This window comes from Tamandua tetradactyla, chromosome 3 (assembly GCF_023851605.1).
Source record: "Tamandua tetradactyla isolate mTamTet1 chromosome 3, mTamTet1.pri, whole genome shotgun sequence".
NCBI classification, from domain to species: Eukaryota; Metazoa; Chordata; class Mammalia; order Pilosa; family Myrmecophagidae; genus Tamandua; species Tamandua tetradactyla.
Window position 1 is genome coordinate 144,986,423 of NC_135329.1, and position 23,513 is coordinate 145,009,935.

General features: G+C 36.0%; 1 protein-coding gene and 1 pseudogene across 7 annotated transcripts in view; one reads left to right on the plus strand and one right to left on the minus strand.

Moving 5' to 3' along the window:
- MAP3K20 (mitogen-activated protein kinase kinase kinase 20) overlaps window positions 1-23,513 on the plus strand; it is a 230,073-nt gene that overhangs the window by 102,996 nt on the left and 103,564 nt on the right. For all 7 annotated transcript variants that reach the window (XR_013172859.1, XM_077154165.1, XM_077154166.1 and 4 more), the window contains exon 3: window positions 20,117-20,204. Coding sequence is in view for 6 of the 7 variants with exons in the window: in XM_077154165.1 (XP_077010280.1) it covers window positions 20,117-20,204 (88 nt within the window). In the remaining variant the exon portion in view is untranslated. The remainder of the gene's footprint in view (window positions 1-20,116; window positions 20,205-23,513) is intronic.
- Window positions 7,125-8,208, minus strand: LOC143676807 (ATP-dependent zinc metalloprotease YME1L1 pseudogene; annotated as a pseudogene).

Consider the following 23,513-nt stretch of genomic DNA (forward strand, 5'->3'; position numbering starts at 1 on the left):
AAATGTTTAAAAATGTTTCCCTTTCTTCCTTCCTTCCTTCCTTCTATCCTTCCTTCCTTCTCTCTGTCTTTCCTTTAAAAAAAAAAAAAAAAAAAAAAAAAAAAAAAAAAAAAAAAAAGGCATTCTGAACACCAAACAACAGTTGAAAATATGTAGAGTTGATCACAATGTAGAATAGGTTTAAGTAGTTTTGGTGAAAATGATAATAATAGCCAATATTTGGAGTTTAATATGTATCAGGCAATTTCCTTGATGCTTTTACACACATGAACTCATTTAAGGCACAGCAATAGTAAATTATATTCTTTTATGGTGCTTTTTTTTTTTAATAAAGTGCTTTCATGTTTATTTGATTATTAAAATCCAGTGATATGAAACCTGGGGAAACATGACAACTAAAGGCAGTGTGGTACCTTGTTTTGGATTCTAGAACACAAAGAGAATATTAATGGGAAAACTGTTGGAATCCAAATAAAGTCAGGAGTTTAGTTAATAGTAACACATCATAGTAACTTCGATGTTCACAATATGAGAAATTGTGGGAGTATATAGAAATTCTATTATTTTTGTATATTTTCTATAAATCTAAAGTCATTCCCAAATTAAAAGTTCATTGAAAAAAACCATGATCTAGTCAAGACAAGTTTTTGTTATCCCAATTCCACAGATTTCTAATGTTTAAAAAAGCTGAGTAATTTGCTCTTTAGCACTCCGGAGAGTTGGTGGAAATTAGGCCTTTAACCCTCATCTTTGCAACTACTTCAGTGCCTGTTCTTCAGTAGTGCTTTAAGTAAGAATGCTTTTCTATAAGCACCATCACCTCGCTTCCTCCCAGCATCCTTTTAAGGGTTGGAAGGTAGTATCCTCATTTTATAAATAAAAAGCCATTGTGAATCCATGTTTATGACTGGAAAAATACTTCAAAACATCTTTCCTACTGACTTTGAGTCAGTCGTCTTTTCATATTTGAGTGGAGAATGTAGTACACATTTGGGGAGGGGGGAGTCGTTTGAGTAAACCAATGTAACAGAAACCTCTACTAGGGAACGTATATAGAAGATATTATGAGTGATAGCCAAGGGCCACAGACAGTTACTTTGGAAAAGAATAATACTATACGTAATGTGGTCTTCTGTGACCTCTGACTCAGAAATCTGAAAGTGGGCAAAAAATAGAAACTAAGAAGTGCCCCATCAAATTCAGATTTGATTTACAAATGCAGTAATTGTGAGGCAAGTGATGCTAAGACAGATTCCTTACCCTGTAAGTAGAAAAGAGAAGTAATGTTCAGCTTGGAACTTCATTTTTAAAATAGCAAGATGACTTTAAGTGATTTATTTAGAAGTTTACAGAAGCAGGCTTAACAACTTTTGATCATCTTGGTGTATTTTGGTCTTAGAATTCAGATTCTTCTGCAAGCTATATTATTACCTGAATATACAGATGTAGTTCAACAAAATGACTTATTTCTTAATAAAGCTGAATTCACTAGACACTTTCTGCCCAGACTTCTTTGGCCCACTTCTGTCCTTCATGAGTTCACTGTGCTGTTGCTGTCATTCTTTGAATCTGTTTTCCAGTAATTCAGAGTTCTGGCTCATGCAAAGTTCAGCTCAGTATGTCTTTTTTAAAGTTTTATTTGTTCATTAATTTCTATTAGCTAACATTTATCTCTGTTTTCCTAAGCCTCCATGGCCGATCATCCCTACCTCCCACTAAACATACAGCTATAACACGCACATGCACACACAATTTTATACTGATACTTATCTATTAAGTTAGTCTCACATCCTCCTGGATTGGAAGGCTCTTTCCTTTAGGGTAAATAAGCATATCTTTGTTCTAATCCTTTTAGGTCAATCATTTCCAAATTCCCAGCAATGCATCACTGTTTACCTTATGTTAACTGGTCATTGGTAGTATTCAGTGAGAGGTAAGATGCCTATTTCTTAAAGTATCAAGAGAATTTTTTTAATTAGAAAGACAGTTGAAGCAGAGATTACCTTTAAGTTCCAACCAGCAGTAAAGTAATAATTCTTTTACTTTGTGGGTCTCCCTGATCCTGGAAGTTCTTTTTGAAACCTAGTAAGTTTTCTCACTTTTTTAGGAGTTGCTCCCACTGAAATGCAACATGAAAATCAACCCAGTATATGTTAATTGTCCACAGTGCTGTGTGTTATCCATTTCTGTTCTCCTACATTTATTCCACATTCCAACCACACTTATTACTGTTTCTCAGACATGCTGTCCATGCTGCCTCTGTATAATTTCTCTTGTTTTTACCTTTGTTTGGAATGCCAAGCCTCCCCTAGTTAGTAATCTGATCCATCCTTCGTGGTCCAGTTGAAGCTTTCCATTATCCCCCAGCTCATCCTCACCTAATATCAGATTGTTATGGAGAGGCATGTTATGTATGATATGTCTGATGTGATAATATCAGAATGTTAAGGAGAGGCATGTTATATATAATTTAAAAAAATCAGAATGTAATTTAAATGGGATATTTAAAAGTTTAGATCAGAATTCAGAATTACTTAGAAAAGCTTTAGTAATAGAATAAAAAAGCCAGCCAAATATAGTGGGGTGAATAGAAAGTAAAGATATGGAACTCAATGTAAAATATTGTTTCAACAAGTTTTGATGTTTAGCGAAGTGTTTTGAGAAGGAAATGAAGAGTAAGCAAAGCTGTTTGTTTCTTGGAGAAGGGAAACACAAGCAATTTTTTAGGCCTAGAGAAAACAACTAGAAAGAAATTGAAATTATCAGGAAAGGTATGATTGATGGAGTGTGACTTCCCAAGGAAAGGAAGGGGGTTAAGAAGAGCCTAAGTGTCAGGGTAAGGATTACAAGAAGGAAAGCACTTTTTTTGCTCTGAGCCAGAAAGAAAAGCAGCAGGGTAGGAGTGCCGAGGTAAATTGCATAATAATCTGAGAATGAAAAAGACAAGAGTAGCTAAAGGACTTGAAAAGAAGTTAATTATAGCTGACTCACAAAAATCCTCTGGTTTATCTCTCAACATCATTATTGTCTTCCTCTCAGATTATAAGCTTCCTGAGGGCAAGTGTTTTTCTATTTTGTTCTCTGCTGTATCCCTAGCACCAAAAAAATAGTTTCTGGCACATAGAAGGACTCATTAATATTTCGGGGGTGAATGTTGAATGAGGAATGGGAAAGGGAACTGACTGCAGATACTCAAAATGACTGCTACCATCCTTCAGTTTTCAGCAGACCATAAATATAACTCTTAACTGTCTCAGGACAGTTCTGTTACGAGTTTCTCTAATAGTACTGAGGAACATGGAAGAGTAATTATCGGATTTTTCCCAGACATATAAATTCATAAGATGGGGATTGAGACTTTAGAGTTTTGGCAAGAATGTGTTGAGAATATTTGACCAAAGAGTAGACAGTATTGGGGAGCTTAGGTGGAATCTTGATCACTGACATAGTATATATAGCGCTCACTATTAGTTGCCTGTCCAATGTACACTCTTCTCCTCCTTTCTTAGGATTCCTTTGTTGTTGGGTGTCTCGGTGGGCCCAGCTTAAAATTACATTCCCTAGCCCTCACAGGTGAAATATCAGCAGAACTCATTGGATGAGATGTCTAATAAAACTTGTGAAAAGAAGAACAATCAAGAGAACTCTTGGATGCAGGTACTTTTCACCTTCATTTGCCTGGTCTGTGAATATAATGACTTAGAGTTTCAGGGGAGGCCAGTGCTAAAGATGATCCAGCAAAATATAATTCTAAAGTTGTCCTATTTTCCCTCAGACTTCATATTTTCAGACAAAATCTTATTTAAACTTATGTTATTTTGGATCTCTGCTTCTAGCAATATGTTCTAGTTTGCTAGCTGCCGGAATGCAACACAACAGAGATGAATTGGCTTTTAATAAAAGGGGATTTATTTTGTTAGTTCTTCAGAGGAAAGACAGCCAACTTTCATCTGAGGTTCTTTCTTATGTGGGAATGCACAGGGTGATCTCTTCTGGCCTTCTCTCCAGGCCTCTGGGTTCCAACAACTTTCCCCAGGGTGATTCCTTTCTGCATCTCCAAAGGCCTGGGCTGAGCTGCGAGTGCTGAGATGAGGTATGCCAAGCTGCTTGGGCTGTGCTATGTTGTGCTCTCTCATTTAAGCACCAGCCAATTAAGTCAAACGTCACTCATTGCAGCAGACACGCCTCCTAGCCAACTGCAGATGTAAATCAGCAACAGATGAGGTTCACGTACCATTGGCTTATGGCCACAGCAACAGAACTAGGTGCCTTCACCTGGACAAGTTGACAACTGAAACTACCACACAATAGAACCTGGTTTCTTAGAAAGGAAAACATAAAGGGAAATGAGGAATGGGAGGCCTCATAACTGAATAACAGGTTTAATAGTAATAAGGATAGGAATATATAGTCAGAGAGGAGTGTGCCAGTTTAAAACCATTGTATACCCCAAAAAAGCCGTATTCTTTAATCCTAATTCAATATTGCTGGGTGTGATCTTTTTGATTAAGTTACTTCCATGGAAATGTGACCCACCCAGTTGTGGGTGGGGCATTTTGATTAGATGGTTTCCATGGAGATGTATTTTCAGCCATTCAAAGTAGGGTTGCTTACTGGAGTCCTTTAAGAGGGAACCATTTTGGAAAAAGCTTTAGAGCCCACACAGCCAGAGACCTTTGGAGATGCAAAAAGGAAACGCCCCTGGGGAAGCCATTTGAAGAAACTGGGAAAGAAAGCTAGCAGAAGTCTCTGTGTGCCTTTTCAGCTGAGAGAGAAACTGCAAACATTATCAGCCCTTTCTTGAGTTAAGGTTATCTTTCCCTGGATGCCTTAGTTCATAACCTTAGAACTGTAAACTTGCAACTTAATACATTCTCTTTTTAAAAGCTGTTCCATTTCTGGTATATTGTATTCTGGCAGCTTTAACAAACTAAAACAAGGGGTTTTTAAGTTTAAGGTGAGTGGAAAATAAAAGAGTCCAAGGGATAGTCATAAGTTGCAAACGTAGAATGGTAGTAAACACTGCAGAGCAGAGAAAGCCAAGGAAATACTACTTGTGCATATAGATTTGTAATCCTGAGTGTTTCAGTTTGCTAGCTGCCAGAATGCAACACACCAGAGATGGATTGGCTTTTAATAAAAGGGGATTTATTTTGTTGGTTCTTCAGAGGAAAGGCAGCTAACTTTCCACTGAGGTTCTTTCTTACATGGAAGGCACAAGATGGTCTCTGCTGGTCTTCTCTCCAGGCCCCTGGGATCCAACAACTTTCCCTGGGGTGACTTCTTTCTGCATCGACAAAGGCCTGGGCTGAGCTGCAAGTGCTGAGATGAGGAATGCCAAGCTGCTTAGCAGTGCTACGTTGCAATCTCTCATTTAAGCACCAGCCAATTAAGTCAAACGTCACTCATTGCAGCAGACACGCCTCCTAGCTGACTGCAGATGTAATTGGCAACAGATGAGGTGCATGTACCCGTTGGCTTATGTCCGCAGCAACAAGACTAGGTATGCTCACCTGGCCAAGTTGACAACTCTGAATCTAACTAACACACTGAGGTAGCCCTTTCATTAGACCAATATTTCTTTGAGTTTTGACTTGATAGACCACCAAGAATCTATCTGTGGACCATAAAGTTTTAAAGAGTCCAATTTGAGAAACACTACAAAGTATTATTTTATTGTAAGGCCTTGTCAAAATGAATGAATGCATCTCATAAAGATAGAAACAATACTATGAGATAAAAGGCAAGTTAAAAATAAAAAGGGTGTTCAAGATATTAGATAAGAACAGTGGGACCTGGGAAAGGAGTGTTCCCACTGGTAAGAAGCCCAGTGACATCATTTTGTGCCCACAGTGCAAAGAGAATTCTTTGTAGTTGCACAGAGAAAAGGGGAGGACATACTCAATCCATTATATGGCTCCCCAAAATGTGGGCATGCCAAATTAAACAAAACAACAAAACAAAACTGCCTGCCACAGCAATCAGTGTTATATTTACATACAGAACAGTAATTTAGGTTCAGTAAATAATATCAGTAGTCATGTTAAATGAAATTTTAATTTTGTTGATTTTGTTTGGTTTGGTTTTCCTTTTTTTTATTAGTATGTAATCAATGTATAATAAAGCATACAGATTTTATTAAAAAATAAATAAATAGGAAAACAAGGGAAAGGGGAAAGCAAAATGAAAGTATGAATGAAGTCAGTATGATAAAAGTACCCCCCGTGAGGTTCTATACGTGCTAGATGTAGACAACAAAATTGGGTCTTAAGCTTTCTAGCGACCACCTTAAAAGAATATAACACGATAGGTTGTTACAGTAATCTGCATCAATGGAATAAAAGCATCTGGTATTCTAGGAAATCACAAATATTCCTTTACCAAGACCATTGTATAAATTATAACTGTATGCTTGAATTAAAGAAGGATATCAAATTTATCTTTTACATGGAAGGAATATAAAGATGGCTTTGAGGAGAGCCACTGGACTTTCTTCACCAAAAAAAAGAACTGACAGGATATATATGTAAATCTTAGAGGTTTACTATAGGAGTTGACTGAAGAGATTGTGGAGATTGGCAAATCTGAATTTTGTAGGGTAGGCTGCAGATTGAATTCCCCAGGAGAATCTAAATGACTGAAGTAGAGGCAGGAATTCTTCTTTCTGACTTCTGAAATCCTCAATTCCGGAACTAAGACCTCCAACTGGTTGGGTGAGGAGACTCCCCTCATTGCTGAGGACAGTCTCCTTTGTTGATTGTTGATGCACTCAATTGACTATAAATGCTAATTCATCTATGAAATACCCTTATAGTAACACTTAAGCCAGTGCTTGACTACCATTATAACTTAGCCAAGTTGACATTTGAAATTTTTGTTTGTTTTCAATCCTGATAGTACTTTATTTTCTTTAACATATTTGCTATCTGTTGCTGATTTGCCCTAGATGTTATAATGAGAATAACCAAAATGAGATGAATGTTACAAGAGACTGACAAAGTGTTTCAAACCTTTGAATTATGCCAAGTCAAGAAGGAGGGTAGGGGGAGCACAGCATAGGAAGACTCCTACAGTGCTACTTACATTCTCACAATAAAACCAGCCATGCATTTATATCAAGAGAGTTATAATCTCTCTTCCAGTTTCTTCTGCTCCAGAACAGTTTTAATCTCTTTGGCATCCAAAGTCTCATAGGTTGATAGAGCTTCTATTTTTATGCTCTTTTGCATGTCTTCAAGATCTGTTTTGCTCTTTCATATGAGTCCCTTAGAAGGATTCTTATTTCTTGTTCATTAGCAAATTGAGTTTCAGGACTCAGTTTCTGTCTGTCATTGTAGGTCATAATGCCAAGCTTTTCACTCATTCCAAACCATCCACTTTGAAGTTTTAGTTGCGTTATCAAAATCACTGGAAGTGCCTGTCATAATATGGTCAGTTTCCAATATAAGTGCCTCTGCTTCTCCTCCTCCCATACTAATATCCGTTTCTGCAAGTAGCTGGATTGTAGTTTCATTCCACCTGTCATTCTCAGGCAACGGGGACACATGTCCAAATATTGGCCCCCATGGCATGACTGTAGCTTTGTTGATAGGCATTGCATCTTTAGTGAAACATGTATTTGTAATAATAGCATGTCCAGACTCATGATATGCTGTAATGGATTTGTTTTTGTTACCAATTTCCATGCTTCTACATTCAGGCCCTATTAGGATTTTACTTTTGGAAGACTCAAGTTCCTTCAAGGTAACCATTTCTTTTCCATCAACAGCTGCCTTTAATGCAGCTTGGTTCACGAGATTCTCCACCTTTGCTCCAGAAAAGCCAACAGTACCCTGAGTTATGATTTCCGGGTCAACAGACTGATCATACTTTATTTTCTTGAGGTATGATTTCAGAATTTTTGTTCTACCTTTCACATCTGGCCTTGGAACTATAACTTGCATATCAAAATGACCAGGACATATTAAGGCATTATCTAATGCCTCTGGGAAATTTGTGTCTCCTATAATGATAACTCCCTTACTGGATTTAAAGCCATCCATTTCAACAAGAAGTTGATTTATAGCCTGCTTTGAATATGGATGCATTGGAGATTCAGTTTTTTTTCCCATCAACAGAATCTAATTCATCAATAAATATAACACAAGGAACATTCACTTTTGACACAGAAAATTTACCCTCACAATCACAGTGACCAAATTCAACCATACCCCAATGGGTGAGGAGTGAATGCATTCAGTCTAGTGTTTCTACCTAATAACAATTATTTGAATATGTCTTCAGAGTAATTGACGTAAAATTAAAAAATCATGAAAAATAAGACATTTGAAGAAAAATAATAAGAATTGGAATTTTTAGGCTTTGGAAAACCTGAAACTAACATAAAAATTAGCCTTCAGATGTCATCTGTATACTATCTTCACTGAAGACAAGTAAAACTTAGGCTTCAGCATCAAGATCAGCAAAAAGAAAGATTATGGTGGTTGGTGATGATGGGTGTTAATTATCGGAGGGTTTGCTTACGTGGAAACTGTCTCTTCATGAAGTTTTTAAGGAAGAAAATAACTTTTGCTGGGTAAGAGTGAAGTTACCTAAGGTGGTGTTGTAGTTGGGGACAAAGAAGGAAAAGACCAGAAGACTTCAAATCTCTTCAATTCTTAAGATTCTGTGATTTCAGATTATCTTTGCTATGTATTTATTAGGGATTGTTATCTTTTTGGGGGGGGGGGGCAATGAAAAGAAAAAAGTCTGACAGATGTCACACACATTCCTTTGTCATTAGTTATTGTTTAAGTATTCTGACAGAACCAGAAATCATTACTTTAACGGAAGAATCCAGGTATTTAAGGTACTGTTTAATTGGAGTCTGCAAGATGTTAAAGGACTTTACAGACAATTTAAAAATTAAATTTGCCTAAATTCTTCTAAATATGTAGATTTCCATAATAAATGTGGCAAACATTTCCCTTATGGGATGTAAATAATCAAACTCTGTTGCACTGTGGAGTAATATTATAAATCACTTAGGGATGTTCAGCTAATCAGATTGTGAGAATTGCTCTAAATTCCTAACTATGTAATTTTTGCATAGAGAGAGGATGCCTCATGCTGTGCAATTAACTGATTTTATTAACTATAAATCTGGTTGTTGCTGCTGGCCCAGTGACCTAGTGCTGATGGAGAGGTAGATCTCTGTTTCTGACTTGATCGGGTATAACTGAGTATCAGGAAAGCATGGAAGCCTTGTAGTGGGGCCAACAACTGAGACCCTAGGAGAATGCTGACAAGGAGTAGTTTCTCATTCTTTTGTAACTAAAGAGAGCTTTGGAATTTTCTAGGCCTGTTGTAATTTGGGGATGTTCTATGAACTTACATCCCATTCCATATCCCAGCTAGGTTTATAAAATAAAGCAGTATGGTTTATTGATTGTAAACAGGGTGTCAGATCAAACTGCCTGTGTTAAAAACCTGGCTCTGCCATTTATTGTGTGATCTTAGGCAAGTTTTTAGATTTTTCTGTTCTTAGGTTACTCCCCCCCCCCCCGTGAAAGGATGATAATGGTAGGCCATAGCTCATGGTTTGATATGAGGATTTAATCTATATGAAATGCTTGGCCTAACACATAGCAGACACTCAATAAATGTTAGCTATTATTATACAGGAGTCTGCTAATTGGAATTTCTTTAAGCAAGGGCAGCTTTTTAATGAAAAGTGCTTAGCTGAAATGACTCATCATTTGATTGAATGTCTTGTTTTTTTTTAAAGTGAGAGAAGGGAAGAAAAGCTATAGAGAGGTAGAGATAGGAGACCTGGATTCAAATTTTAGTACTGACATTTCCTTGGAGAGCTTCAGGTCAAGATTAACACCAGTATTTTCAGCTCTTAAATAAGTTATGATAGCTAACTTATTTGTGAGGGTCAAATAAGATAAGTGCTTTGCAAATCATAAAGTTCAGTATTTAGATAAATTCATAGGTAAACAAGGAAAGTCAAATATAATGCATACATGAAATTAATTAATATAAGTAAAATGTATAAGTGGAATCCAGTGCTGAAAATGACCCATATTTGCTCATAAGCTTGACTCGATTCTGGATGATAAAATTGATTATAAAGGGAAGAGAAGGGAGAAGATGTCAGAGAAAGGAATTAGTATTGGTTGAACACCTCAGTACGGAGATATGATTACTGTCCCCATTTTATAAAGGAGAAGACTGAGACCCAGAGATGTGAAGAAAGTTACCCGAAGCTAACCTAGCTTAGAAGTGGCTGAGCCAATACTCATCCTCAGGCTTGTTTGACTCAAGAGGATGTCCTATTACACCATTGTTAATCACCTCAGTTCAATTTATCAAAGGTACTATTAACAATAATACTTATTGGTATTATTATTTTTACAGAAATTGATAAAAATCTAAACCATGAAGGAATCTAGAAGATAATTTTGTACACCAAATTGTTTTCTGGGAAGAGAACAAGATCCAGAGTTACCACGTAGTTTTACGGCCGTACTGTTTGGAATTAGGATTTAAATTTCTACTCTCTTCATTTAGTGTTTGATTACATTATATTACTATTCAATTTTTGAAGAGATTAATCCTTCATTACTTCACACTTAGAGCCTCATTCAAGAGCTTTACAGGGGAAAACTTTCTATGTAATTTTAGTACAGAAAGTCATCACTGACCAAGTTACATAAGTTGTTTGGTAGAGAGTAGATGCTTGTATGTACTTTTGTCACTCAAACTAAATACAGGTTATTTATACTATATTTCACTTTTTTGTGTTATCACGGTGCCACTCTGTTTTGAGCATGGGAATGTAAAAATCTCTTAACCTTTTCTGTGATTTAGAAATATCTTTTAAGTCTCTAGTCTTAAATTGTTATTTGTTTCATTCAGTTTTAGCCACCCTCCTCACCTGCCAAGATAGCCTGCCCTTAGTTGGATATGTATGTACTTAACTAGAGAGCAGCGTGATCCCTGGGAAGGGAGCCCAGGTTCTCCTCCAAGTGATTGCCACATGGAGAGTCTGCTGCAATGTACCAGGAAAGTCACTGAGCAGTAGGGGACTTCCCGGCACTGATGACACTTAGAGTAAAAATCCCACGTGACTCCATCTCATTTGTTCAAGAAGAGTGAGCTTATTTTTTCCTTCTTAGCTCTAATAACCATTTTCTGTCCAAAGAATAGCCTTCATGACATCAAATAACACTAGAAATATAGAATGTCTTATATTATGGAATCTGAATTCTGTTCATTTATCCTCCTTTTATTTACCTAAATGCCTAACAGGCATCTTTTTTTTTTTTTTTTTTTTTTTTTTAAAGGAAAGACAGAGAGAAGGAAGGAAGGAAGGAAGAAAGGGAAACATTTTTAAACATTTTCTTGTTTTATTGTATTCTGTTTCTCCGTTTTTGTTACATGGGCTGGGGCCGGGAATCGAACCGAGGTCCTCCGGCATAGCAGGCAAGCACTTTGCCCGCTGAGCCACCGCGGCCCGCCCTAACAGGCATCTTTTGAAAACAAACCTATAGAATCGTGATGTTTGTTGCTTCTTATGTGACAGTGTTATGGAATGGGTCTCATTAAGCCCCATGTGACTCAAAGAGCATGACCAGCTTCTGATACTCTGGTAATTAAATATGGATTGAAAATCATCCTAGCCTGCTTTTAAAGTTGTTTTTATAGCACAGTATTTTTAGGAGCAGAGGGGCAGGTTTTCTATCTTGCCATTCAAGTAAAAGTCAAGTTTTTCTTTTTATTTTAGGAAAATTTCCTTATCATGACATTCTTGGGTTAAAAATACAATGCAATTGAGTAGCATTTTCTTGTTGTTGACCTGGTCAAGACCCTGGATTTTGAGATCTGATGCATATAAATCTTTTGATAATTGAGATATAGAATTCTTAGTTATCTTTATAGTCAGAGCCTGAAACTATTAGAAGGGAGAGGAACTTCTACCTATGTCTTACCTGAAAAAGCTAGGTATTTTTACCTTAAAGATGATTAAAATATGATTTTATGAGTTTTTAAATCAGTAATTTTCCCTTATCCCTTATATTCTACTGCTGTTTTAATGGTTACTGCCCAGTGGTGATAAAGATAAGAGGTATGTTTTTTATTGTACTGAAAAAACCAGTGGCTTTTTCTTTAGAACCCCTAAGAGGCCTGGTTCAGTTGCTATGGACATTATGATACTGGAGCTAGTAGTAGTGGGGAAGTGACAGTGAATGGTGTGCTGGGGAAGACAGGGCTCGCTCCGTTTCTGATGTTCTGGAGAAGAGAGTCTGCCACAGTGTTAAGGTAGAACAGTGTATATGGAAAATGCAGACTTAGCTAAGGGTAGTTGGCCTGCAGAGGTGATTTTGGAAATAAATGGTAAAATGCACTAGGTTGACATTTGGAAAGGGAAGGCTTAAGACTAAGCAAACCTCTACCTTCTTACTCAAAAAAAAGTACAGTGCAACCTGAGAAATTACAGTGCGAAGGCCAGGGCATGCTTAGAGAATAGCAGAGCAGGAAAGGGCTCCCAAGAAGTTGTACTCATTTGACAGCCTTGGACTACAGGATCAACAATCAGCAAAGTATAACTGTCCAAATCCTCATTTGGAAAGTTTAAAATCAACAGTGAGCTGGGGTGAATATAATTCCAACTGTGGCATCTACTGTGTTTATATAATTGACCAACTCTTGTTCTTACAGAATATAGCCTTAATAATACAAATGCATGTAAAGAACAGAATGAATACTAAAGCACATTCTCAGTCTCAGGACTTTTACTCCTCTCACTGTATTGTTCAGAGTAAACATTTACTAAAATAGACACTATAATAATTATTCAAACATACTATCATTATTATAAAATACTATTTGTTCATTCATCCTGCAAATGTTATTGAGTCCTTCCTGTATGTAAGGTATCTGACCTTTCTCCTTTCATGTAGTACTATACTAGACATTTTACAAAATGAGCAAAGTAGAAAAGGTCATTTCCTAAAGGGAAGCAAGCCATAGGAGCAAATGTGAGAAGGGAGAGGAACATGATTTAATGAAAGGCTGAACCAGCTACTGAGTAGTTTGAAATCAGTGTAGAATGAACTAGGTTTCCAGTGCCTGTGTTTTTGGTCCCATAGCCTTTCAGAACTTATGGTTTTCCTCAGGAGTAACCTAAGTGAACACCACTTATTTTCAAAGCTGTATCAGGAAAAAACCACAGTTCAGAGGTAAATTAAACTAGCTGAGATAGTCCTGGGAAGATAAGGAAAGAGTTACACTTTTTCCTGACCCAATCCTAGGGGGAATCAGAATTTCCATGTGAATAAAGAAGTAATTTAATTTTATATTTATATGTTCTAATATTGTATATTACATATAACACATGTTTATTGTTCTTTGTGATTATAAAAGTTATATAAGCTTATTGTAAAGAATTTGGGAAATATAAAGAAATTAAAAATCACTTATGACTCTCACCTAGAAATAACTGACCACAATTAATATTTTGTTTAATTTTCTCCCTGAGTCTCATATATATATATAAAATAATTTTTATCTTTAACAATTGAGGGACCAGGCGGTGTAACAGTGGCTCAGTGGCAAGAATTCTCACCTGCTGAGCTGGAGACCCAGGTTCAATTCTCAGAGCCTGCCCATGTAAAAAAAAAACAATCAAGGGACCATTGGTTGTACACTTTGGATAGATTTTATGGTATGTTAATATATCTCAATAAAATTTCATTTAGAAAAACCTTGAAAATTAAAAAAAAATAGGGATTACCTCATATCTTTTTGAACTCTGGAGGAATACATTGATCCTGGACCATCCTGGTGTTTTGTAAACAAAGCTGTCTTTAGAGAGAGCCTTAATCTTGGATGCAGTATAGTGAGGAATGTTTCAATGGGCCCCTTTCCTTTCTTTACTGTCATACTCTGATGGAATCATAGCCTCTTACAATTGGTTAGAACCTCAGTGATCAGAGCCTGTGGAGTAGTGTGTTTGATAACCACCCACTTGAGGTGGCAAGGAGAAGCAGTTGCATTCACAGGCAGTAGAGTGTACCTTGGATATTTTTATACCTGTTCTCTTTGTCATCAGTACCCATCACAGGCAGAAGAATGACCTGTGAGACACAACCCTCTTACTAGAGAGAGGAAAATAGCTGTTGACAACCAGGGGGAGAAGCCTGTACTGAATATCAGATGCAAATGGAGCATGGTGGGCTGTTGATGCAGGCCTTAAAAAAAACTTGCTTTCATTCTATAATGACCAAATAGCCTATTGTCAATATCTTTACTTTCTTTCACAAGAGGATGTGAACTTGATTTTATTTTTAGTAGTTTTATCACATAAATACATTTCAACTATCTATGGAATATAAAAATGTAAATGTGAACAAATCTTAAAAATATAGCATCCTGCTTTTTCACATTGGGTTTGCCGCCAGAACACAGGTGTCATGAAAACCATCGCTGTATTTAAGCCAAAATGAGAAAGGAAGAGACTCATACCAACATTGTCATTACTGGACAGGTAGATTCAGGCAGGTCCACCACTTTACAAACGTAGTGGAATCAACAAAAGAGCCATCGAAAAATCGAGGAGACTGCTGAGATGGAAAGGAGTCCCTTCAAGTGTGCCTGAGTCTTGTATGAACTGAAGTCTGAATGTGAGCGTGATATCACCATCGATACCTCCCTATGGAAATATGAGACCCGCAAGTAGTATATGACCATTGTTGATGTCCCAGGACACAGAGACTTTATTTTAAAAAAGTGATTGCAGGCACATCTCAGGCTGGCTGTGCTGTCCTGATTGTTGCTGCTGGTGGCGGTGAACTTGAAGCTGATATCTCCAAGACTGAACAGAAAGCCATTCGAGCACGGCCTTCTGACTTACACACTGGGTGTGAAACAAAAAAGGCAGTGGACAAGAAGGTTGCTGGAGCTGACAAGGTCACTAGGTCCGCCGAGAAAGTTCAGAAGGCTAAATGAATATTACCTAATACCTGCCTCCACTGTCTTACTTAGTTGTGGAACAATGGTCTCAGAACTGTTTGTCTCAATTGGCCATTTAAATTTAATAGTAAAAGACTGGTTAATGATAACAATGCATCGAAAAACTTCAGAAGGAAAGGAATGTTTTGTGGGCCATTTGTTTTTGTGTGGCAGTTTAAATTTATTAGTTTTTAATATCAGTATTTTTTAAATGGAAGCAACAAGCCAAACTCTGCCACAGAAGTTTGAGACTCACTAAAGCAAAGTTTAATGAGAAAAGAAAGATATAGAATCCTTAAGAAGTTCATAGCAGCTCTCCAAAATGAAAGAAAGAAATTTAAATTTAGGGTTAGATTGAAAAAAAGAGTTTGAATTGAGGAAAACGGGATGATTCTAAAGCTGGAGAAACTCATAATTCAAAACCTTTTAAAAACTTTTGAAAATAATTTAAAGGAAATGCCATTTCTAAATCAGGTTGGGGCCCTTTATTTTAAGAGAATCTTACAGTCTGAATTAAAGTTGTTCTAGTCTGTCCCAGTATTACCTTAGATCTTCAAGTCCTAATCTGAAAAATGACTTCTTTACTCCAAGATTATTTACACCACTTTTACCATACCATTCTGTGCTCTAAGCAGTCTTTGGTCCCTGTGGGCTGTGTAACTTTAGGATATTTAGCAAATATATAGATTCTGATAATCTCTAGAAAGGTCTAGAATTCCATTGTGCAGACTGGGAACAATGTGTGGGTCCCCAAAATTAATTCTTCTAGATTTCACATTTTCAATGAACTTAGTATTTCAGTTACTTTAAACATGCACAAACATAAAATTAATTATCAACTCCATATGCTTATAGTTCTTATAAGTTTTTGTCAAATTATATTTGCTGAAACTAAATGGCTCATGCTGGTTTTTATAAAGTAAAAATATATATTTACATTTTGGAGGCATGATGGACCATTATTTTAACTTCCATCTTTTTTTTTTTTAAACAATGAACTCATTTTTAGACAAATAACCCATTGTTTTTATGGGCACTACATTTGCTAGAGCATCCCAAAATATATCTCTAGAATGCACTGGGAAAACAACAATTTAATGAAAACTTGTTTACTGCGTACTTAATACAACAGTATCTGTTAGTTAACTTGATGCTGCAAACAGGTGCATTTATAAAGCCAAAGTTCACAGAATGTATACACTTGTAATCAGGTACTGTGCCAGTTTGAAAGGATGTATGTACCCTAGAAAAGCTGTGTTTTAATCCTAATCCCATTTTGTAAAGGCAGCTGTTTCTTCTCATCCCTATTCAGTGCTGTATGTTTGAAACTGTAATTAGATCATCTCCCTGGAGATGTGACTCAATCCAAAGTGGTAAATTGGATTAGGTGGAGAGGTGTCTCCACCCATTCCAGGTGGGTCTTGATTAGTTTACTCAAATCTTAGAGAGCAGCAAGAGAGAAAGCTGAGAGAGTCTGAGAGAGCAGAACCACATAGCCACGAGAAGCAGAGTCCACCAGCCAGTGACCTTTGGAGATAAAGAAGGAAAATACCTTCCGGGGAGCTTCATGAAACAGGAAGCCAGGAGAAGAAGCTAGCAGATGACGCCATGTTCACCATGTGCCCTTCCAGATGAGAGAGACCCTGACTGTGTTCCCCATGATGAAGAAGAAAAATGCCTCCTAGGGAGCTTCACGAAACAGGAAGCCAGGAGAGAAAGCTAGCAGATGACCCCATGTTCACCATGTGCCCTTCCAGATGAGAGGAGCCCTGACTGTGTTCCCCATGATGAAGAAGAAAAATGCCTCCTAGGGAGCTTCACGAAACAGGAAGCCAGGAGAGAAAACTAGCTTTCACCATATGCCTTTCCAGATGAGAGAGAAGCCCTGACTGTGTTTGCCATGGGTCTTCTCACTTGAGAGAAACCCTGAACTTCATTGGCCTTCTTGAACCAAGGTATCTTTCCTGGGATGCCTTAGAATGGACATTTTTATAGACTTGTTTTAATTGGGACATTTTCTCTGCCTTAACTAGCAACTTATTAAATTCCCCTTTTTAAAAGCCATTGCATTTCTGGTATATTGCATTCAGGCAGCTAGCAAACTAGAACAGATACCACTACAACAGAGGTTTTTTTGATAGTGCCATGCCTATAACACCATATGCCACGTGATAATTTGGTTTTCCTCCCACTTGTTAATTGGAGTTAGTCTGAATTGCTGATTCCATGATATTGTTTGACCTTCATTTGTTGCAAACACATCATTTACTTATTTTTAATCTTTGTTTCTTATTGATTAGCCCATTTCCATAAAACCAGGAGAGCCTCTAATTTTATGTTGTTTTCAGGGTACTAAATCCAATTCTTGGTTTGTTAAAAAAGAACCTAAAGTCTTATTCCATGAAAATATCTTTTACTTGCAACTTATATTGGAAAAGAATAGTTTTTCTTCATAACTATAAAAAAATTAAAATATAAGCACAACTGTGGGACACAGGATAGTGGTTAGTATTTTATCATTAATACCTGTCTACCCAAGAGCTATTAGACATTCTTACCAATACTTGAAAAGGTGAATCCCTCTCTAAAGTATTCCTTGGCAATATCGTAAATGTGATCATGAACACTAGCGGAAATCCTGGGTCATGCTAAGTTATAAAATAGTCGTCCAAGGATTCAGAATATTTTTCTGTTTATTCTTTATTGACACAAAAACTTTAAATGGTCACAGAATTTAGGTACCCTGAAGTATATACCAAGATATATCAAAGGAAACACTCCGAGATTGATAAATATGTTTGAAACATCGTTTTACTCACAATAAAGTTGTTCTGACTCTGAAAAATAGAGGACTGTGTAATTTCCAAACTTCATGTTAACTCTATTTTACAAAAAGTCGACTGATTATTTATTTATGAGAAGTAGAATTGCCATGTACATGAATGGTTGTATTGCCTAATTAGTGTATTTTTTTCCTGCTTGGGAAATTAAATAATGAGCAGAACATTGCTTGATGAACCCGGAACCTCTACACACAGTAGGCTTGCAGTATATGTTGAGAAGTCTTTCCTTACACTGTGATGGCCCCCTCAACCCCTTCCTACTAAAAGAAAAAACATTGTGAAATAAACCTTGATAAATGTCTCAGCCAATCAATGATAATTTCCTTTCTCTAGATTCCATGTTGGCCCCATGCCAATAGTTATACCACCTTCAAAACCCATTTCTCACACAGGTATGGTTTTAATGAAATCCCAACTCTTATCCTATGAAAAATTTACAGCAACTAAGATTGCTTTATAGTATGTGTACTCCCAAAAGGGAGTTCCCTTTCTGACTGTAGTTTCTTTGTTTTCATGAATTTCTGACGTTCTTCTCGATGATCCCTTTCCTGAGATGAGGACTTTGTAAATCTCCTATTTGTTCACTGCCATTACAATGCCTTTCATTTTAAAATATTAATCATTTTTATATTTAATTTAAATGATTTTGTTCCTAATTGTATTTATAATTCTTGATTAGCCATGCTTTATCTCTATGAAAGTAATGTGTTTTAATGGATACATGTGATTTAGTTTATCTAGAGAATTTCTTTCTGTAGACTAAAGTAGCATGCACTGTGGTAATTGTTTTTTCCCTTTTAAAAATTAAGTTAAATTATTATCAATTTTTTTTACTGGTCCCTTTTCAGTACAGTCTTCTGGAATATAATGGGTATCAAAGAATACAAGTCTGACTTTCCTATTAAATCATCACTGAAGGTCAAGAATCCTCTTTTACATCCTTTGCATACCTTGTATATGTAGGAAAGCAATAATATATTTTGAATGAATGATTAGATAAATAATATAAATTGGTATTACTTGAATCATTCCATTAATCGTTAAAAGCCCCTATCTCGGTTAAGATTCCAGAAACCTACAACCTCCAGATGGGTCCCTGGACCGGATAAGTCCTGAAATGCAGAGGTGCCAGCCTCTCCAGAACATCAGCTAGTTCCATCCCCCCATCCCATATTCTTGACAGCCCCTTCCAACATGAAGAAATTAGAGTGGGCATAGCCCACATACTCCCTAAAGAGTGTGAAAAAGATCAGAGGTGATGGTGGTGTTATAACAGAGAAGGTAGGATTTAACAAAAGAGTTTGGTTGCTGAATCATTATATTGATACTTCTTTTAGTCTCCAGTATCTTAGAGCAACTAGAAATAAAAACCTAAAATTGTGGAATTGTAACCTATACCGAACTCTGAAACCTGTCTACAACTAATTGTTACGATGTGCTTTTAAATTTCTTGCTTTTTTGTCAATATGTTATTTCACAAAAAGAAAAAAGAAAAAAATATGTATTTCTTCTAGTCTCCAGTGTTTTGGAGCAGCTAGAAGGGAAAATCTGAAATAGTGGAATGATAACCCATAACAAACTCTGAAATCTGTTCTGTATCTACTTGTTGAAGTGTACTTTGAAAATCATTGCTTTTTATTTCTTTTCTATGTATATATGTTATATTTAACAATAAAAAAAAACCTTAAAAAATGCAAATGCTCAAACAGATCCTAGCCTGATGGGACCATAATATCTGTATGTAAAATCCAGAAATCTGAATCTCTGCTAAATTCTCCACGATGATTTCTGATGCATACTAAAGTGTGAAATAAAAATCAGCTGAAAGATTAAAAAAAAGAACCCCTACCTCAATTTTGTAATGAAAACTCACTCTTCTAACCAATAGAAGGTCAGTACTGCTGCAGCTTCCCAGAAGAGAAATTATGCAGAAAAAACATATTTGGTTATTAGGAAAAGGACTAATCCGTAAATAAATGTAATAACTTTCCTCTTCAGTCGTCCTTCTATACCTTCCTTCATGTCGGCATGCTAACAGTAAGCACCATTTTCATTGCCTCTTTTTCAACCCCATTTCTTTTCTAAATTTTTGGAAGTTTTTGATAGAAATTGTGAACTCCAGAATGCTGCTATAGACAGAATTTATCAGCATTACATACTTCTTGAACACATATGTCTTTGTAAATGCATGTAAAAGAAAATCAAATAGACAAACTGTTTTTTAGACTATTATAAATGTGAAATTTTATTCAATTTTGCATTTTATTTTTGTACAGGCAGAAATACTGAGTGTCCTCAGTCACAGAAACATCATCCAGTTTTATGGAGTAATTCTTGAACCTCCCAACTATGGTATCGTCACAGGTAAGAACTCATTTATTTGACTTCTTTCTTTCCTCTATTACCTAGCTTTAGGTTCCTTAATATGTTAAAATGCTTAATATTAGGTTCAGTTATGAATTGTGTGCTACTGTCAGATGTCACTTTTGTTGCCATAAAGCATTAATAAAACTGATTATATCAATATAATTAAGAATGGTGTTCCCACTTCTACCCATGTTTAATTGTGCTAATTATATCTGCGTAGATGCTATTTAAATGCACTTGCAGCTGCAATACCAATATTTAAAGGTGCTGTTTAACTAAAATTTCATTTAATTAGTTGAAATGAGCAATGTATTTTTTTTTTTTTGTAACTCTGTGACCTTTTACAAATTAAGATTTCTTGAGCTATTCGTGTTGTTATTCTTTGCAAGGTGTTTTAATCCCATTAGAGCATTCTTTCTTCAAGGTCCCTGACTTGAGAACGGTATTTTTCAGATTTGGTCATCAGAGTTGATAATGACTGTGTTAGTTAGATTCAGTTGTCAACTTGGCCAGGTGAGCATACCTAGTCTTGTTGCTGCGGACATAAGCCAGCGGTACGTGAACCTCATCTGTTGCCAATTACATCTGCAGTCAGCTAGGAGGCGTGTCTACTGCAATGAGTGATGTTTGACTTAATTGGTTGGTGCTTAAATGAGAGATTGCAACATAGCACTGCTAAGCAGCTCGGCCCAGGCCTTTGGAGATGCAGAAAGAAGTCACCCCGGGGAAAGTTGTTGGAACCCAGGGGCCTGGAGAGAAGACCAGCAGAGACCATCTTGTGCCTTCCACGTAAGAAAGAACCTCAATGGAAAGTTAGCTGCCTTTCCTCTGAAGAACCAACAAAATAAATCCCCTTTTATTAAAAGCCAATCCGTCTCTGGTGTGTTGCATTCCGGCAGCTAGCAAACTAGAACAATGACCTTGATCTAAATTATCACATAATTTGGAGCAGCAGTTTATAACTGGTGAAAATATCCTTTCCAGGTAGAAGCACATAGAGAATTTTGCCACATGAAGACCAGAAAGACATTTTTATAATTTGTGTTCATGTTTATACGGTCCAATTAGCAGCTGTCTGTCTAAAATAACCATAATGTCCAGTTTGATACAGAATAATTGATTAAGTTCTTTTTCATGGCAGTTCTTTGATTAAAACAACAACAAACAAGAAAACCTTACAAGATCAGCCCTATCTTTTTCTACTGTAGTGATAAGAATTTGGAATGTCTTTGTAGAAAATAACAAAAATACCCTCAATAGAAAGGATTATATTGCATACTTTTAAAATAAATTATCACATCTAATAGTTACCGAAACCATCTGAGATAGATAAAATAATTTCTTTTTAACAAATAAAAGACTGAAGCTCTAAGAACTTAAGTAACTTCTCTAAGGTTGCACACTAGTGGTAGAACCAGAATGGTATACACATATCCATCATCTATATTATCATTGGTTGAGTACCTAAGACTCTATGCATAGAAATAAAAACAAGAATTAAGAAAAAACTACTGACAAGATAAGTTAGTAAACACAGATACATACACACAAACAACATCGAGGACAACTTTCCCAGAGTAAAGTCAGTTATCTAGAGTTGCTACAATATATTATCTAAAATGACCAATTTAAAACAAGCAAACAAAAAATCAGACACATAAAAAAATGGAAATGTGTGGCACATACTTAGAAAGAAAAGTTGTCAATGGAAATAGTCTCTGAGTATCCCCAGATTTTGGATTTAACAGACAGATTCAAAGCCTCAGTACATTCAAAGAACTAAAGGAAGGCATGTTTAAAGAATGCAAGGAAAGTGTGACAATAGTGAATCAGCCAATAGAAAATCTTATTAAGGAAACAGAAATTATAAATAAAGAACTCAATGGAAATTCTGGAATTGAAAATGATAATTGAAATGAAAAATTAACTAGAGTGACTTAACAGAAGATTTGAGATTGCAGAAGAAATAGTCAAGAAACTTAAAGATGTGCTGGTAGAAATCCAAAGGCAGAGACTGTCAGACTGGTAAAAAAAAAAAAGCAAGATTCAGCTATATACTGTATACAGAGACACTTCTTAGATTGAATGGCACAAATAAGTTGAAAGTAAAAGGATGGGAAAAGCCATTCCTTACAAACAATAACCATAAGAGAGCTGGAGTAACTGTATTAGGAATACACAAAATAGATGTTAGGACAAGAAATATGATTAGAAACAAATAAGGTCATTTCATAATGATAAAAGAATCAATACTTCAGGAAGCTACAGGAATTGTAAGTGTATGCACATCTGACAGAGTCTCAAAATACATGAAGCAAAAACTGACAGCATTGAGAGAAGTGATAGGAATTGCCTATTGTTGAATAGGCAATTCAAAAATAATTGATCTCAAGAGAAAACTAGATAGAAAATCTGCAAGGATATAAGAGACTCAAACTATGCTTTCGATCAGTTGTACTTAACTCACATACAGAGGACACTCCACTCAACAGAGAATACAAGTTCTTTTCCAGCACTTCAGGATACATCATAAGTTAGGCCATGAAACAAATCTCAATACATTCAAAATGACTGAATCATACAATGTATGTTCTGTAACCACAATGGAATTAAATTAGAAATCAACAGCAAAAAGAAATCTGGAAAATCCCCAACTATTTGGAAATTCAACAATACATTTAACTTTAAACGATTAAATAATACACTTCTAAATAACCAGTAGGTCAAAGAGGAACTCATGATGGGAGTTAAAAAAATATTTTGAATGGGAAAGAAATGAAAATGCAACATATTGAAATTATGATATGCAGGAAAAGCATTAGTTGGAAGGAAATATATAGTTTTTAACTCCTATATCAGAAAAAAGGGTCTCAAGTCAACAATATTAAGCTTAAACCTTAAGAAACATTAGTGTTTAATGTTTTACAGTGAGCTTGTTATTTTTATAATAAAGATATCTTCATTTTGAAAAAAAGAAAGAAACCACAAAAAGAACAAAATAAGCCCAAAGCAAGCCAACAAAAGGAAAGAATAAAGATTACAGCAGAAATAAATAAAATAGAAAACAGAAAAATAATAGAAAAAAATCAATGAAACTAAAAATTTTGTCTTTGCAAAGATCGATAAAAATGACAAATCTTTCATTGTATTGGTCAAGAAATAAAAGAAAATTAGAAAAAGAAGGAATGAGGGAGGGGAAATTACCTATGGGCCCTGTGTTAGAGTTCTCCAGAGAAACAACCAACAGGAGAGAGCTGTAAATATGAGATTTATAACTTCCACACCTCCCTGTGCCACCATTTTGCC